The sequence below is a fragment of the Microplitis mediator genome, chromosome 8 (genome assembly GCF_029852145.1).
Source record: "Microplitis mediator isolate UGA2020A chromosome 8, iyMicMedi2.1, whole genome shotgun sequence".
NCBI classification, from domain to species: domain Eukaryota; kingdom Metazoa; phylum Arthropoda; class Insecta; order Hymenoptera; family Braconidae; genus Microplitis; species Microplitis mediator.
The window spans coordinates 16,618,651-16,634,464 of record NC_079976.1 but is presented as its reverse complement, the minus strand read 5'-3'; the positions used below and the strand labels follow the sequence as shown (position 1 = coordinate 16,634,464).

The following is a 15,814-nucleotide window of genomic DNA, read 5'->3' as shown; positions in this document are numbered from 1 at the left end:
ATTTTCGAAACTACACTGTTAAAAATTTTTGTAAATTTACTACTTTTTTACTAAGCAGTTGCTTTGTAAAATTACAAACTCTCGTATTGTATTGGAATTTTCAAACCCATTCGTAGTAATATTGCAATTTGTAATAACAAGAGTACTAAGCAGGTTGCAATTTTACAAATTTTTTGTATTTGTCAGAAACTTGTTGTAATTTTACCATTCAAAGTTGTAGAATTAAATCTAAAGTTTTGTAAAATTTCCATACATATTCGGAATTTAATTTTACCACAATTATCTGTAAAATTACTAACCAAAATTTGCAATTACAATCACAAAAAGTGATTGGAAATTTACAAATCATTATTTATTTTTTCAAATTCTGTTTGCATTTTTACAAAAATTCATTCAAGTCATGAGCGCTATGTATTTTTACAATTCTTATTTGTAATCTCAAGTCTAAAACTTTGTAAAATTCCTACACATATTCGGATTTTGATTTTACCAAGATTAATAGTAAAATTACTAACCGAAATTTGCAATTACAATCACAAAAAGTGATTGGAAATTTACAAATCATTATTTATTTTTTCAAATTCTGTTTGCATTTTTACAAAAATTCATTCAAGTCATGAGCGCTATGTATTTTTACAATTCTTATTTGTAATCTCAAGTCTAAAACTTTGTAAAATTTCTACACATATTCGGATTTTGATTTTACCAAGATTAATAGTAAAATTACTAATCGAAACTTGCAGTTACAATTACAGGAAATTTACAAATCATTACTTTTTGTTTGAAAATTCTGTTTGCATTTTTACAAAATTTCTTTCAAGTCATGAGCGCTATGTATTTTTACAATTCTTATTTGTAATCTCAAGTCTAAAACTTTGCAAAATTTCTACACATATTCGGATTTTGATTTTACCAAGATTAATAGTAAAATTACTAACCGAAACTTGCAGTTACAATTACAGGAAATTTACAAATCATTACTTTTTTTTTGAAAATTCTGTTTGCATTTTTACAAAATTTCTTTCAAGTCATGAGCGATATGTATTTTTATAATTTTTGTTTGTAATTTCAAGTCTAAAATTTTGTAAAATTTCCATACCTATTTGTAGTCTAATCTTACTACAGTTATCAAAAAAATGACTAACTGAAATACGTAATCCAAATTGCAAAAATTGATTGAAAAATTGTAAAACTTTAATTACTTTAGACGTTTGTTTATATTTTCACAAGTGTCTCTTACAATCATATACTTTTATGTAATTTTCTAATTCTGCTGTGTAGTTTCAAGTATAAAACTTGGTATATTTATTTTGCATTTTTATAAAATTGTGACTTATGCAGATTTAAAATTTAATTTGAATGCAGTTCTAAGTAAAATTAGTAGCAAACATTTATACTTGAATTGCAAGTATGAAGTATAGATTATAACAAAAATTTTTTTTTTTATTAAAATGTTTTAATATATATGTTGTTTCTGAATATGAAATAACGAATTTTTGTTTTCTTATTTTCTCTTTACAAATTATCAAAGAAACCGGTACCCAAATAAAAAAATTATCAGTTTTTTTCGAAATTGATTCTTTTCGACGTAATAGACAAATATAATGGGATTGATAATTTTCCGGTGATCTATATAGATATCATCCAAATTAGTTTCGGTAAGTCCACTTTAAGTGTGTTAAATTGTCGCTGATATTTACGCTCGCGTGACTCAGATATCTTTATAGCATTTGTTTATGTTTACACGAGAGAAAAGAAAACATCAACTGTACTATGACAGCTTCATACTATGACGTGATGCTTAATAGAAAGTAAAATTTAAAGAAATATGGTCTCACATATTTTTTATATAATCTTTAAAAATTATACTTTATAATTCTTACAAGATCTATTTTTTTATGTAATAATATAATTTAATCCGAAAAGTTGTTACCTTGGCGTAATTTAAGTAGCCAAAAAACCACCAAAAATAAAAAAATGCGTATCTCTATAATTACAGAATCTTTGTACGAGTTTAAAAAATTTTTATTTCAGTATTAAAATTGATATTTTCAAAGTTAAACTTTTTTATAAAATTTTTGTCGTAATGTAAAAAAAATCATGTTTATTTTATATTCTTAGTCTCATCTTTGTGCGATGCTTTGTAGCGCCCGCACCGTTAAGCATTATTCAGATCTATGCGCCTTGTGTAGTGGAATAATGTGTATATATATATATCTACACACTGATAAAAAATTTAACTTGGCTTAAGAGGAAGAATCTTGAGCCAAGAACACCATTTTGAAGAAAAAGAATTTCTTGAGCCAAGAGGAAAAATTTTTGAGTCAAGATTTAATTCTTGGTTCAAGAAAATTTTCTTGGTTTAAGAATTTTTCTTTTTGACTCAAGAATTTCATTTTCTTCAGAATGGTGTTCTTGGTTCAAGATAAATTTTTTATCAGTGCAGCCGAACCTCGTTATAAGACTACAGTCGATTCTCGTTATGAGTCCAGTGCAGAGGGTGATTAGAGGTGTGGAGAAGTGCAGAGTGAGTATGGAAAACTCCTATCTACGGACTCACATCGAGCGCTCTCATAATGCGACTCGACTGTATTTGTTTCTCTCTTAAACTATGGCATTGTCTGGCTTGTAAAAAAATACGAAATACTCTTATAATTTACATTAAAGTTATTTATAATTTTTAAGCTTGTTAAAAAATAATGAACCTTTTTTTTTATCAGACGAATTTTCAAGAGAACACATTGCTGAATAAGCATTATTTTCTAAATGAAGTTGTAAAAAAATAGTTGATTAATATAAAAATTTTTATACGACGATGTAAGGAAATAAAAAATTTTTTAATAAATAAAAGCAACGAGTTTCATAATTTTGTCGAAAATTCGAATAGTTCATTTAGAAATAGACTTCATCAATATAAAGATATGAATTTTTCAATTTTTTTTTATTCCTAACCGTCTTACGGTTACAAAATGTAAGCAAATACTTTAATTGTTTTTTGAAGAAGTATGCCATGAACTTGAAAAGAATAAATTAATCTCATCATTTGTTCAGGTATAATATTAAGAAATGTTTAAATAGAATTCTATTTTATGAATGTCAATAGTGAAAATAAAAATTTTAGCTCTAGAAGCATAAAAAGCAAACAAAAAAAAATAAAAATGAAACCAAAATTTCGGTTACAGAAAACAAACCGGAAAAAAATAATTACTATCAATTATTTACAATAATAAAAGTTGAAAAAATTCTTCTGTTACAATAAGCTAAGACTGTTGAGAAATTATTATATTTAATACAATTTTCATCATTAATAATGAATATACGTGTATATTTGCTTAAGAACTGAAAAAGTTTCCTTGTGCTAGTGAGAAGGTATTATATCTCACAACAACAATAGTATCAGGTTACTGTCTTTAAGGCTAAGCACTTACAACGTACCACGTGCTGGCCACGTTATTGTGTAGTATACTCAAAGTTCAACAAAGCGCGCCACTTCGGGACAAAGAGTTAACCTTAAAAACAAATGCTCACGCACGGCATCCTCTCTGTCAAACGAAATCGAAGCTATTGAGTTTCATTTGAATTCGGCAGAAAGCAAGTGCAGTTCATACGTGTGACGTCTTATTATCAATGTTGTAGTGCTATGTATCAATTGTGAAATTTACGTGTACAAAATATTACAGTGAAAAAGACAAACTAGATACAACGAATTATTTTATTGATAGCTGAAGTCAAGTAAGTTATTCACAATTTATAGTTCTAATTTTTTGATAAAATAATAGATCGGTTATTTTTTTTTCGAGGTCATTATTTTCAATCATGATCTCAGGTGATGTTGTTTAAGACAATTAAATTACATAAAATAGTAATGAGGATAATTATCGTTTGTTTGCATTCTTCGATTTCACTTTGTTATCAATAATTTCTTCTATAACTAGATAATTTATTTATATTAAAAGGTTAAACAGAAAAATAATTTTTTGCATATCTTCTAGTTTAATTTTTTATCAGTATTTTAGTTTATAACTAGAGAATTTATTTATATCAAGAAGCTAAATAGAAAAGTTAATTTCCCCGCGTTTGAAAATTTTTGATATATCGTCTGTTTTACTTTATTATCAAAATTTTTTTTTTAACTAAAGAATTTATGTATACCAAAAAGATGAAAAGAAAAATGATTTTTCCCAGTTTGAAAATTTTTTGCATATCTTTTATTCAATTTTTTATGAATATTTTATTTTATAACTAGAGAATTTCTTACCTTGAGAAGTCAAAAAAAAAATATTTTTCCTAGTTTCAAAATTTTTTGCATATCTTTTGTTTTACTTTTTCATCGATATTTTATTTTATAACTAGAGAATTTATTTATATCGAAACGTTGAAAAGAAAAATTATATTTCTTTGATTTAAAATCTGTTGCATATCTTCTATTTTACTTTTTTATCAATATTTTATTTCATAAGTAGAGAATTTTTTATACAAATAAGTTGAAAAAAAAATTATTCATTCCAGTTTAATAAAAGTTGTAGCTATTCCATTAAATCTAAGTGACGATATTAAATTTTAAATCATTCTATGTTAAACAAATTTTTTTGATCTATATATATTCAAGCTCATTGTATCTCTGGAAAATGAAAAATAATTCACTATATAAATCGTTTGAGCGAAAATAATATTTTCGTTCTAATATTTTTTTAATTGTTATATTTTACAGATTATAAAAGTATCGGTTAATATTTGTATTGTATTAGTTTTGTTTGTTTGTTTAATTCATTCATTTGAGTAAAAACAATTTTTTAGTGTTATATTTGAAATTTACTGTCTTTTTATCAAGCTTAGTAAAAAAGTAAAGAACTATGTAATCACATATCTTTAGTAGTCAATATTTATTGCAATTCTAGAAGTCAATTCTATTGTAATTTAATCAAAGATTGGTTTTGATACAAGGTACAGAGAAAAATGTTTTATTGTCAATTTTGTAGTTTCTGTCATCCACATTTTAATTGTTATCTTCGACATCTTAAAGAACATTCGAGCCTAAATAATAAATTTCCTTGCGGATTCGATCATTGTGATAAAGTTTATAACGTTTTAACATCTTCGCAAAGCCATGTACATCGCTTCCATAATAACAAAATATTCAAAGACGTGCATTCCGATATTATTGATAATATACTCTTATCCGAGGAAATTTGTTGTACAGTGGAATTCTGTACCCAAAAGTACGATAATCTACAACAAATGATAAAACATTTAAAAATGCACATTAATGATGGCACCACAATAAGATGTTGTTATTCAAACTGTGAGAAGACTTATAATAAAATCAATTCATTCTCATCACATCTTACAAAATATCATAAAAAAGGAAAACTCGCATCTCAATTACCTTCTTCTAATGATTGTGAAGACGATAGTATCTGTGTAACCGATTCTTATGATAATAATATTAATAATAATTTGGTTGCTGAAGAATATTTTTCGAACGAAAATTTTTCAAATTATGAACAAAATAATACAGAAAATGTTTTCTTGACAAATTTAGCTCATTTCTTTTTAAAACTTGAATTTAAATTTTTATTACCGGCCTCAACAGTTCAGTTTATTGCTTCTCAAATATGTGAAATGAGCGACAAAAATCAAGAGATAATCAAAAATAATTTAAGAAAAAATTTACCAATTGAGACTATAAATGATGTGATTGATTCTTGTTTAAAAAGTAGTCTATTCAATAATATTCATGATTCATTGGGGACTAGTTTCAAGCGCCGAAAATTTTTTGAAAAACATTTTCCGTATGTAGATCCCGTACAAATTCCATTACCTTCTGTAAACGGCAAGAAACGTTTTTGGCATTACATTCCATTGAAAGAAACCTTAAAAAATTTATTTTATAATAAATCTCTGACAAGTAAATTACAATTTAATCTCTCGGAAAACAATACTAGAATTTTAAGAGATTTTACTGATGGCACTGTATTTAAAGAGAATATGTTTTTCAAACAGAATCCAGGTAGTCTAAAGCTAATTTTATATCAAGATGCCTTCGAAACAGTCAATCCATTAGGCTCGGCTAAATCAAAATATAAAATTCTTGCAGTTTATTTGACTATTGGAAATTTTCCAGATAATATTAGATCCCACGTAAATTCGATTTATCTGGTAGCATTGTGTAAAGAAAAATTTTCCGATCATGCTCTAGTTTTCGGAAAAATTGTTGCAGATTTAAAGGAAATTGAAACCATCGGCGTTGAATATTCTCCAGGTCAATTCATCAAAGGATCATTGGTATTTATAACCGGAGATAATTTAGGCAGCCATGCATTAGGAGGTTTTGTAGAGAATTTTAGCAGAACTCCATATTTTTGTCGGTATTGTTTGATCCAGAAAAAATCATTCGATTCTGGTAATAAAATTTTTAAAACTTATCCGAGAAGAACGATTAAAACGTTCAACAAAACTATCACACGTCTTCAGTGCCGTATGAAATTTAATTCAAAAATAATTAAAAAATCGCATAAAAAACCACTATTAATTGAAGGAATCAAACGTAATTCTGCTTTTAATAAATTAGAATTTTATCATGTTTGTCTTCCTGGCTTGCCTCCTTGTTTAGGTCACGACGTTTTTGAAGGTGTTATTGCATATGATCTCAAATTATTTCTTGATGATCTGGTGAAAAAAAATTGGTTTTCGTATAAATTATTGAATAAAAGAATAGAATCTTTTAAATACTCTACAGAGGATCAACGTAATAAATTATGTGCTGTTTCACCAAGCTCTAAAAGAATTTCAGGAGCTGCTTGTCAATTATGGTAATTTCTTCGACTACTGCCGCTATTGATTCATGATAAAATTTATGATATTGATGATGAGACTTGGAAATGCATTTTACTACTCTCAGAAATAGTTGAAATTATTTGTGCTCCTGCGATACATGAAAATTGTATTTTCTATTTACAAATAATTATTCATGATTATATTTATTTACGTAAAACATTATTTACACTGCCACTTCGCCCAAAACATCACTATTTGATGCACTATCCAGAACTTATTATTCATTTTGGACCTTTAATGAAAACATGGACATTACGCTGTGAGAGCAAGCATTGTTTCATGAAAAGCTCGACAAGGTCTTCGCTGAACTTTATCAACATCACGAAATCTATTAGTGTTAAACACGAATCATATCAATGTTTCGTCCGTGCGGATGGAGAAATGAGCTCTGAAACTGAAATAAAAAAAACCGAAAAATTTAACTCAAGCTTATATAATGAAAATATCCAACAAGTTCTGTCAACCATGCATTTGCATCAAGAGACTATGCAGTGTAATGAGATATTAAAAAATGGTATTTCTTATCGTTGTGGGGATGGGTTATTCGTGTCAAAAGAAGGGTATCAATATAAAGTAGTTGTTGGAAAAATTTGTTTAATACTATATAATGATATTGAAATTAACTTTTTATTAGAGGTTTTAGCAACCGAATTTGTACCGTATTTAGGCGCGTATAAATTGGGAAAAATTTTGGGCTACAAATGCTTGACATTCAACCAACTAGCCAGTTTTGAAAAATTACATATTTATCGTTTAAATTTCTTCACTTGCGTAAAACCTAAATTTGGATTAGTCGAGCATGGCTTATAAGAATATAAATTATCTTGAATTAATATTTATCAGATAAAAAACATTGTTCTTTCAATTATTTTTCTCTGCATTTCTACAATATAATTCATAATTCTTTTGGACATTTTAGAATTGATAATAAATATTGGAGTAGTTTTCATTCAAATTGTTTATCAGCTAAAATATGAAACTTAGTTATTAATATTAAAATATAAAAGAAAATTTAGAAAAAAATTGATTTGATAAAATTTAAAAATATTAGATAGTGTAAATATGATTTAAACATTCAAAACTAAATAATTTTATTGTACAATACAATAGAGACCAAGTTATGGCGGCACTATTCAAAGTCTGTCGTCATGATAAGCCGCAAGAACGAAAAATAATCAAAGCTGCTTCAATGGATGAGCTTATATCGGCTGCAAAAAATAAATTACAACTTACAAACGAAAAATATAAGGTAATGTAGATTCCATTTACTTCAGATTTTTTTTCTTAGCAAAGTCATTCAATTTTCTTCTATCAAATTCACTGTTACTAAATCTCGCTATGTTCATCCTTGATTTTATTGTATATCTTTTACTTATAATAAATAATTTAAAACTAATATACATGTATAATATATATATTTATACTACTTTTATACTACTTATAAGTAGTTATGTTTTTACGTAATTAAAGATGTTTTTTAATCACAACTTATTGTAAAACATTCCCGTAAAAATTGCAATTTTTTTGTTCTTTACTAATATTAGCATTTTTTTATTTATATAGATTTATATCGAAGATTTTACTGATATTGATGAAGACGAGATATTGATGGACTTAGCAAACACGACTGAAGGGCAACTCATACTCACATTAGTGCCAGATGGAATCCCATGGAACAACAACGCTTTACAAATGATTATTTCTGGTCCACCAACTGGTAAGAACTAAACAATGTATTACAAAAGATTTTCATAACAATGTTTAGGATTCTAATTAAAGTATGTTGTTAATTTGAGTTTTTAAATAGAAATTGATTGTCTCGGGCTTATAGTTTACTAATACGATTCCGCATTCATTTATATATTCAATAATTAACATGTTTTATATATAATAAATTCAAATTACACTTAAAATAAAAATTTATACTTGTTGTTTCTATAATATTAATAACGATAAAAAAATTTTGAAAAAATCATAAAACTAAAAAATTTTATTCTCCTTAGGTTAGTTATTTTTTTTTTTTTATGAAAGTTACAGCCAAAATAATTAAGTTTTTGCTTAACTCAGTTGTGTTTTCAGATCAATTACTTACGAGTACTCAGATCTAGTCATTTATTTATTGATAACACAAAGAGATCATCAATTCTAATTTTAGTAATGATTAGTTTTAAAAATAAACTGTATTCATTAAATTCATCCAAATCCAGAAATATGTGGATATAATTAAATAATTTTATTTTTACAGGCAATGAATCACGTTCACAAAGCTTACAACTACATTCAGCAGAAAAAGCCACTACTTCATCGAATTCATCGTCATCGTTGTTGTGTCAAAGTGATAACTTGACTGAAATTTTTAAAAAATTTTCGATTAACGTACAATCTGCTTTAAAAAGTGGCAAAACTTTAGAACCTAAAGAACGAAAATCGCGGGTCCACATCGTAAGTGCATACATGATTTATAATTTGAAAAATACGTCTCGTAAAACTGCCGAAAACATCAGTAAACAGATCATAAATACATATCCAAAATCATTTTCTTCTAAAATTGGAGATAAAAATGTTGATGGTGCCATGGAAGCTCTCAGGCAAACAATATATTATGGTGTCAATTATGAAAAGGGACAATCTACGAGCACGTCTAAAGTATCTTTCAGTTTAGATGACTCCGATGATGAATCTACAGAAAAACCTAAGGCTCAAGATGAGTATGGATGTGTATCATACTTGCCCAGTTTACCGTCATCTGAAACTCTAGATACTCAAGAAAAAAAGAGTTTACAACTTATCGAGCATTACGAATCTTCGAATGATATAAGTAATGATGATTTAAAACTTATAAGTGAAACTTATTTTTTACAAAGAAGACAAATTCACAAAACTAAAGATTTAACAACATTTTTTGATCAATGGCCACATTTTAATCATCATAAAGTTGTAATTAAGCATGCAGATTTACTATTAGGTAAAGATACTTATCAAATTTGGAAGAAATCTATTGATACATTGGCGAAACCGATAAACTGTTGGTCAAAAAATACTGAAATTTATCGAGAAATTAAAGATAAAAAAAATAAAAAGAAAAGTACCAACCCCGTTGGAGATGAACGATATGCTCGTGGAATTTTAAAGAGCGCCAAGGCTCATTGCGATGTAGTCAAAAATGATGAACCTTATCTAAATATTATAATTGGATTCATTATTAGATTCATGAAAGAAAAAGAAGAATATCTTTATATCTTCATTGATGTAAGTCGATAATATAATAGTTATAACTTTGAATACAAAATAAGCATAATTCGAATATTTTCTAATTTTTTAAATTTTATCCATAGGAGGATGTAGATGACGATAAATTGGTTGATTATGTGCCTGTGGCTAACCCAGTGTTGATTATAAAAGGTAAATAAAATTTTTTTATATCGGTTAACTATAAATTATATTTATTTTTATGACTTTAAAACATTGATATTCAATATTTATTATTTAAATGAATAAATTTTATTTTTCAATTCCTTTAGTAAATTTTTTTCACTTGAAAATGACAAAATTAAATTTGAATAAAATAGATATTCAAAATATTTCGGAAACATCAACTGTGAAAGTATTCATTTTTGAAAAATTATTCATTTATTACTCTTGCAAAATATGATAATTTTATTTAGTTGAAAAGTTTTTAATTTTGTATAAATAGTCTCATTTTTTGCTACTTGAACTGCTAAAATGACGTAAATTATGATTCGTTGACGCATAACTCTATAATTTGTACGCTTTTATAACTATTTTAACTATATTTTTTTATTCCTGTAGGACCACATTTGTTCACTTTGGGAAATACTTATAAGGTAGTAATTGAGAAAAAAATTATTATTCACGTTGATTCATTCCTCGATGGAATATTAACAACTTTTCTAAGTTACTACGTTTTTGGTTTTGTGTATCCGAAGGATATTGAAGGGACGTTGGAAGCAATCCAACGGTGAGTACTAAAAAATTGTATACATTTTAATTATTTTGAAAAAAAAAGACAAATATCTTTAAAATTTATATTTGTATTTTTGGTTTAGAAAAATATTTTTAATCGCGAAATCAAAATTTTATTCTAATTTCAAACGTAAAAATTTACATTAACTATTGTCAATATTCTAAATTGATGGAGGTGTGCAATTGCAAGCTAAATAATTCGGAGCTTTAATGATAAAAGTACTAAATTATGACTGACACATTCGATTTTCCCCATAAACTATAAATAACATTAAATCATAAAGTACTTATTCCTCAAATTTATTTTAAAAATGAAGTTTTTCAATTTTTTTTTTTTCAGGTTGTTCTTAAAAATTTGCCCTCCAAAAGGAACGAAACGCGGTGGTAAACGAAAAGCCACAAACATCCATCCCAAAGTAACTTTAATGGTCGAAGAACTTGGAATTTATGTGGACACGAATGATACGACCGATGAGACCAATTAAATAATACTGAGACCAATTAAATAATACTGAGACCAATAAATAAAATACTTAAAATTCTTATGATTTAATATTTATGATTATCATGAAAAAAAATATTATCGACTTTAAACCTAACTTTAAAAAAAATTTTAAGTATTTATTATCTTAAACAATTTTAATTTTAGTTATTTTTCAAAGAAAGTTTAAAATTTGTGTTTGCATTAAGTTAGTATTTTCATAATATAAATTATTGATAACCCTGTTATAATTAATGACATATGTTCAATTGTTAGTTAAATAATTAATAAATTAATAATCAATAAATATTTTATATTGAACACTAAAATACGCTGTTGTAGCATTCATTGATTTAACAAATTTTTTCAGTAAAATTTCAGTCTGATATTGAAATAAAGCTATGCAAGTTATATCCCGATGCATAGTAATATTGCAACGAGCGGTTTGTATTTTTTTCAAATTGACTTGATGTAAGTTGAGTAGTAAAAATTCAATACGTTGTTGTACAATTACTAAAAATATTTAATATGATTTGTTTGCTAAAACTCCAATTATTGTACTGTAAGATTACTAATCCATTTTTTACTAAATGCTAGTAATACGGCAACAAATAGTTTGTAATTTTTCTAAACTAAATTGGTATAAATTGTCTAGTATAATTACAATAAATTTTTGTAAAATTACTAAAATTATTTGAAACATTTGGCTTAGTGAAATTACAAATAATGTACAGCAATATTACTAAACATAAGTCTAGTAAATGATTAGTACTTTTGCGACAGATGATTTGTAATAGTTTAAAATTGAGTTGTGATAAATTGTATAGTAAATTTACAAGACTGTGTTCCATAATTTCGAAAATGTGGTGCGTAAAAACTTCCTACACAATTTTAGTAAAATTACTATGGAAATTTTTAACAGTGTGGTAGTACCTTTAATATGAATTAACAATAGCCTGAGATGAAATAATTCAACTTGAGCAGGGCTTATTGAATACATTCGACCTATAACGTTGAATTGTTTCTTACGTGGAACCCAATTTGAGATTTTTGTATTACTATCTTTTTTAAAAACGTAATGAAGTGGAATGTCACTATAAGTGTACTGCCGAGCATTAGGATCACGCTCATTTAATTTGAAGTAGTCCAATAACATTGATTGTTTCTGTAAGGCATTTTGAAGTTCAACATCGTCACAATCGTCATTAATAGTAATACTATGCTGATTAGGTAAATGTACTGGTAAACGGGTTATTGAACGACTTTTATCTTGTAAATTTTTTGATAAAATTCGCCAAACAGCTTCTACAGGGCCAACATAGCGAGCATCAACAAAATTACGAATTTCGTCATAGTCATTTACATTATTATCATTTACACTGTGAGAAGCACATTGTTCATTCGACTCTGTTTCTATTCTAGTATTCGATAACGTCCCATTTATCGTTATTGCTGCTTTGTCATGACCTTTGTAAACATACTTATATAAATATTTAACTGCTCTAATTGAAGATACAATATCTACGTTAATATGACAACTGAAAGTTTGTAATAAGGTCGAATTGTACGGTACAACATATCGATTATCAAATACATTATCATTTCGCGTAAATGTTATTCCTTCATCTTTACGGCGATAATAAGGATATCCATTATCATCCATGGCTGTTTCATTTCGGAAGCATTTAGGAAATTTTTTTGAACATTTTCCGTCAATAAGACACCAATCTCCACAAGGGCCATGAAGCATATTCTTTGTTACAATATCGAATGGGTTTGGATTATTTGCAGAATTTGGAATTTCTGCAGAAATTGATTTATCAACTTGTTCACAAGTTTTTATTTTACTACTTTTCATTAATGTGATTAATATATGTAAATGAGGTAAACCACGTTTTTGGAATTCTACTACCCAATTGTATGCAATGACTGAACCAAAAATAGACTGTTTTACGATCATATTAATTAAAGCATCTTTTTTTATATTAAATACACGAGCAACTAAATCGGGTCTGCCCGAAGCACTTTATCCTGGTAATAAGTTTTCTGTAATTTCTCGCCATTTTGGATTACATGTCATAGTAACAAATAAGTCAGGTTTGCCGAATTTACGAACAATTGACATTGCATCTTGATAATGTTGCATCATATTTCGTGGAGAACCCGTAAAACTTGATGGTAACACAATAATTTTACCGATGTTAGAACTTGAATTGTTATTAGAACTTCGCGATTGCAAGTGATCAATTAAACCTTGATATGATTCAGCTCGCAATTTTTTTTGATAAAATTTACAATAATTTAATGTGTCTTTTTCAATTTTAACGTAACTATCAACTACCCACTGTTTTGATAAACGACGCCCCATTAGAAAAACATTGAAGTTATCTCTGATTGCTAAATGATATTTATAATAATCAGCGCGGGTAACTCTTCGATTAGTTTTATTTTTATATGATATAGAAGCATGCCAAGCTTGTTCACCATAAGGATACAAAAGAGGATAAATCCAGGGGTCAGTATTAGGATTCATGGTACTTAAACATTGTAAAGATTTAGTTGCTTTATTTTGAATTGTCACATGTGATTCGGGAATTTCACCATCAGCAGTCGTTAAAAAAACTGCAGCAACTTCATTTACTCTTTGGAAATTTGTAACGAGTAAAAATAACCCGGTTTAAATTAAATTATTAATTCAAACATTAAATATAACCCAAATTAATTACGAACAGATCATTTTAAATATCGGAAAATCAGAACTTAGATGAATAAGTAATTTGTTAAACAATTATAAACAGTTACCCCTTCTTGCTTGGTTTAACTCGCCGGAGTCCAGGGTTCAAAAGGGGTCTTTAATTTATACGCAGTTTTACAAATAAACAAATAATCAAACTTTATTTAAATAAGAAAGTAAACAAAACCTTTTTTACATGAGCTCCGATGCTCAGTTCTACTACCTTTACAATAAAATAATATCCATACTTTTAACGCGGTTTAATAACAAAAATGCCGCTGGTTATTAATAATTCTACGCGGTCACACAAAATATATACACACACACACACACATACCTAACAGATTCGCGGTCTAAAATCGCGGTCTACCCCCATTCCCGGTTGCTTCAGGGGAGTCTGGTCGACTACCCCGTCGGCCCTACACGAAGTCCCATCCCATGAGGGTAAGTGGATGGTCTCCAACAGACCCTCACCTACTCGGTTCCCAAATACCCACCACCCCTCGGCAGAAGGCCTCAGGGTGGAGTCCCTCAACCCTCCATGAGAATGAAAAACTGCACTTACCTGGTCCGGTCGGACGCCTGGTACGAGAGTTTCCGATTAGTTGTCCGTGAATGGTCTTCTCAGACAACGTCTCTGGAGAACTAGGTTACCTTTCCGGGCTTAAATGCGCGGTTTTATCATAATAACTATCCGCCGTAACTGTGGACGGGAATAAATTCCTTCGCCCTCTGGTGTTGATATCGAGAGTCTACTGTTGTGAAATATTTTTTAAGTCCCGAGTTAATAAGTCAAAGGAAATCGAGTAAAATTAATTTTATCAAAGATAAAATTGAATTTAAAGAAAAGAATTCGTTAAGCAAACACTAAGTCCCGAGAACTTAGCCGTGCGAGCGACGATAATCCGCGCGGACGGATAGAAAATGAAAGAATGAATGATTAAAATATTAAAGTTTATTTTAACTTCACCAATACTTCTCGTATTTCTGTTCATTTTATAATTCTTTCAATCTCTTAAAACTTTTAAACGATTCATTTGAAATCTATATAAGCGTTTTTATTTTATTTCCTTTGAGTTTGGTGCTCAGGACTTGGAATAATTTTCGCTCGGCCGCGCATCCACATACTTATACCTTACATTCATATAATTTTATATCTCGGTATATTCATTCGACTTAGATTTTAAAAACACAGCCATATAAGTATAAATAATAATAATAACTCATTGTTAAAGTAAAATAATACTGTTTATAATAAAGTAAGAAAATGAAAAGAATATTATATACAAAAGTATAAGTCATATGAAATAGAACCATAATTTAAGTCAATAGATAAATAGAGTAGTATAAGTACAGTAGTAATTAATTTGTTTAAACAAAGGAACATAATATTTAGAATTTTAGTCCTAGTTTTTAAAGCATAAACGATAGTCCAGTAGATGTAAGAATAATAATTAGTAGATAAGTAGTATTAAGTCAATAGGTGTAAAAAAAAATAGCAATAATATAATAGTTTTAAGTAACAATCATAGTAACTAGTGTAGTAGCACTAGTTTTAGAGAAATCACAGGTGTCCTCTGTTTTGTTTCACTGGGTCACTCCACTCCACCATCACAAATTATACCGCCTTGCATCCATTTCAGGTTTTAATGTAAAGAGTAAGTTTAATTCTGGTTCAATTGTATTACCCTCTGAATCAACTGTAGAATTATCTTTTAACACGTTTTTCATCATTTCATACGACTTTGCAAAAACATTATGTTGACGTATGTCAAGTA

The 15,814-nt window shown here is 27.8% G+C and overlaps 2 protein-coding genes across 2 annotated transcripts; one reads left to right on the top strand and one right to left on the bottom strand.

Moving 5' to 3' along the window:
• The first annotated feature begins 3,292 nt into the window (after positions 1-3,292).
• Positions 3,293-11,926, top strand: LOC130673460 (uncharacterized). The gene is made up of 7 exons (XM_057478475.1): positions 3,293-3,732; positions 7,948-8,086; positions 8,401-8,554; positions 9,083-10,086; positions 10,173-10,239; positions 10,648-10,816; positions 11,162-11,926. The coding sequence occupies exons 2-7, from the start codon at positions 7,958-7,960 to the stop codon at positions 11,304-11,306; spliced, it is 1,668 nt and encodes a 555-aa protein (XP_057334458.1). The 5' UTR covers positions 3,293-3,732; positions 7,948-7,957; the 3' UTR covers positions 11,307-11,926.
• Positions 11,927-12,134: 208 nt separating this feature from the next.
• Positions 12,135-13,451, bottom strand: LOC130673830 (uncharacterized). Its single transcript, XM_057479040.1, has 3 exons — positions 13,376-13,451; positions 12,301-13,231; positions 12,135-12,183 (listed from the first exon to the last, which is right to left on the bottom strand). The coding sequence occupies exons 1-3, from the start codon at positions 13,449-13,451 to the stop codon at positions 12,135-12,137; spliced, it is 1,056 nt and encodes a 351-aa protein (XP_057335023.1).
• Positions 13,452-15,814: the final 2,363 nt, after the last annotated feature.

Excerpts from the sequence above, each read along its gene's own strand:
- LOC130673460 (XM_057478475.1), top strand. The coding sequence starts at position 7,958 with ATGGCGGCACTATTCAAAGTCTGTCGTCATGATAAGCCGCAAGAACGA. Across the intron at positions 8,555-9,082 it reads TATTTCTGGTCCACCAACTG|GCAATGAATCACGTTCACAA; the intron begins GTAAGAACTAAA and ends TTATTTTTACAG. Across the intron at positions 10,240-10,647 it reads CCCAGTGTTGATTATAAAAG|GACCACATTTGTTCACTTTG; the intron begins GTAAATAAAATT and ends TTATTCCTGTAG.
- LOC130673830 (XM_057479040.1), bottom strand. The coding sequence starts at position 13,451 with ATGATGCAACATTATCAAGATGCAATGTCAATTGTTCGTAAATTCGGC. Across the intron at positions 13,232-13,375 it reads CTTATTTGTTACTATGACAT|TCATTGCATACAATTGGGTA; the intron begins GTAATCCAAAAT and ends TTTTTGGTTCAG. Across the intron at positions 12,184-12,300 it reads TTCAACGTTATAGGTCGAAT|GAAGTTTTTACGCACCACAT; the intron begins GTATTCAATAAG and ends AAAATTGTGTAG.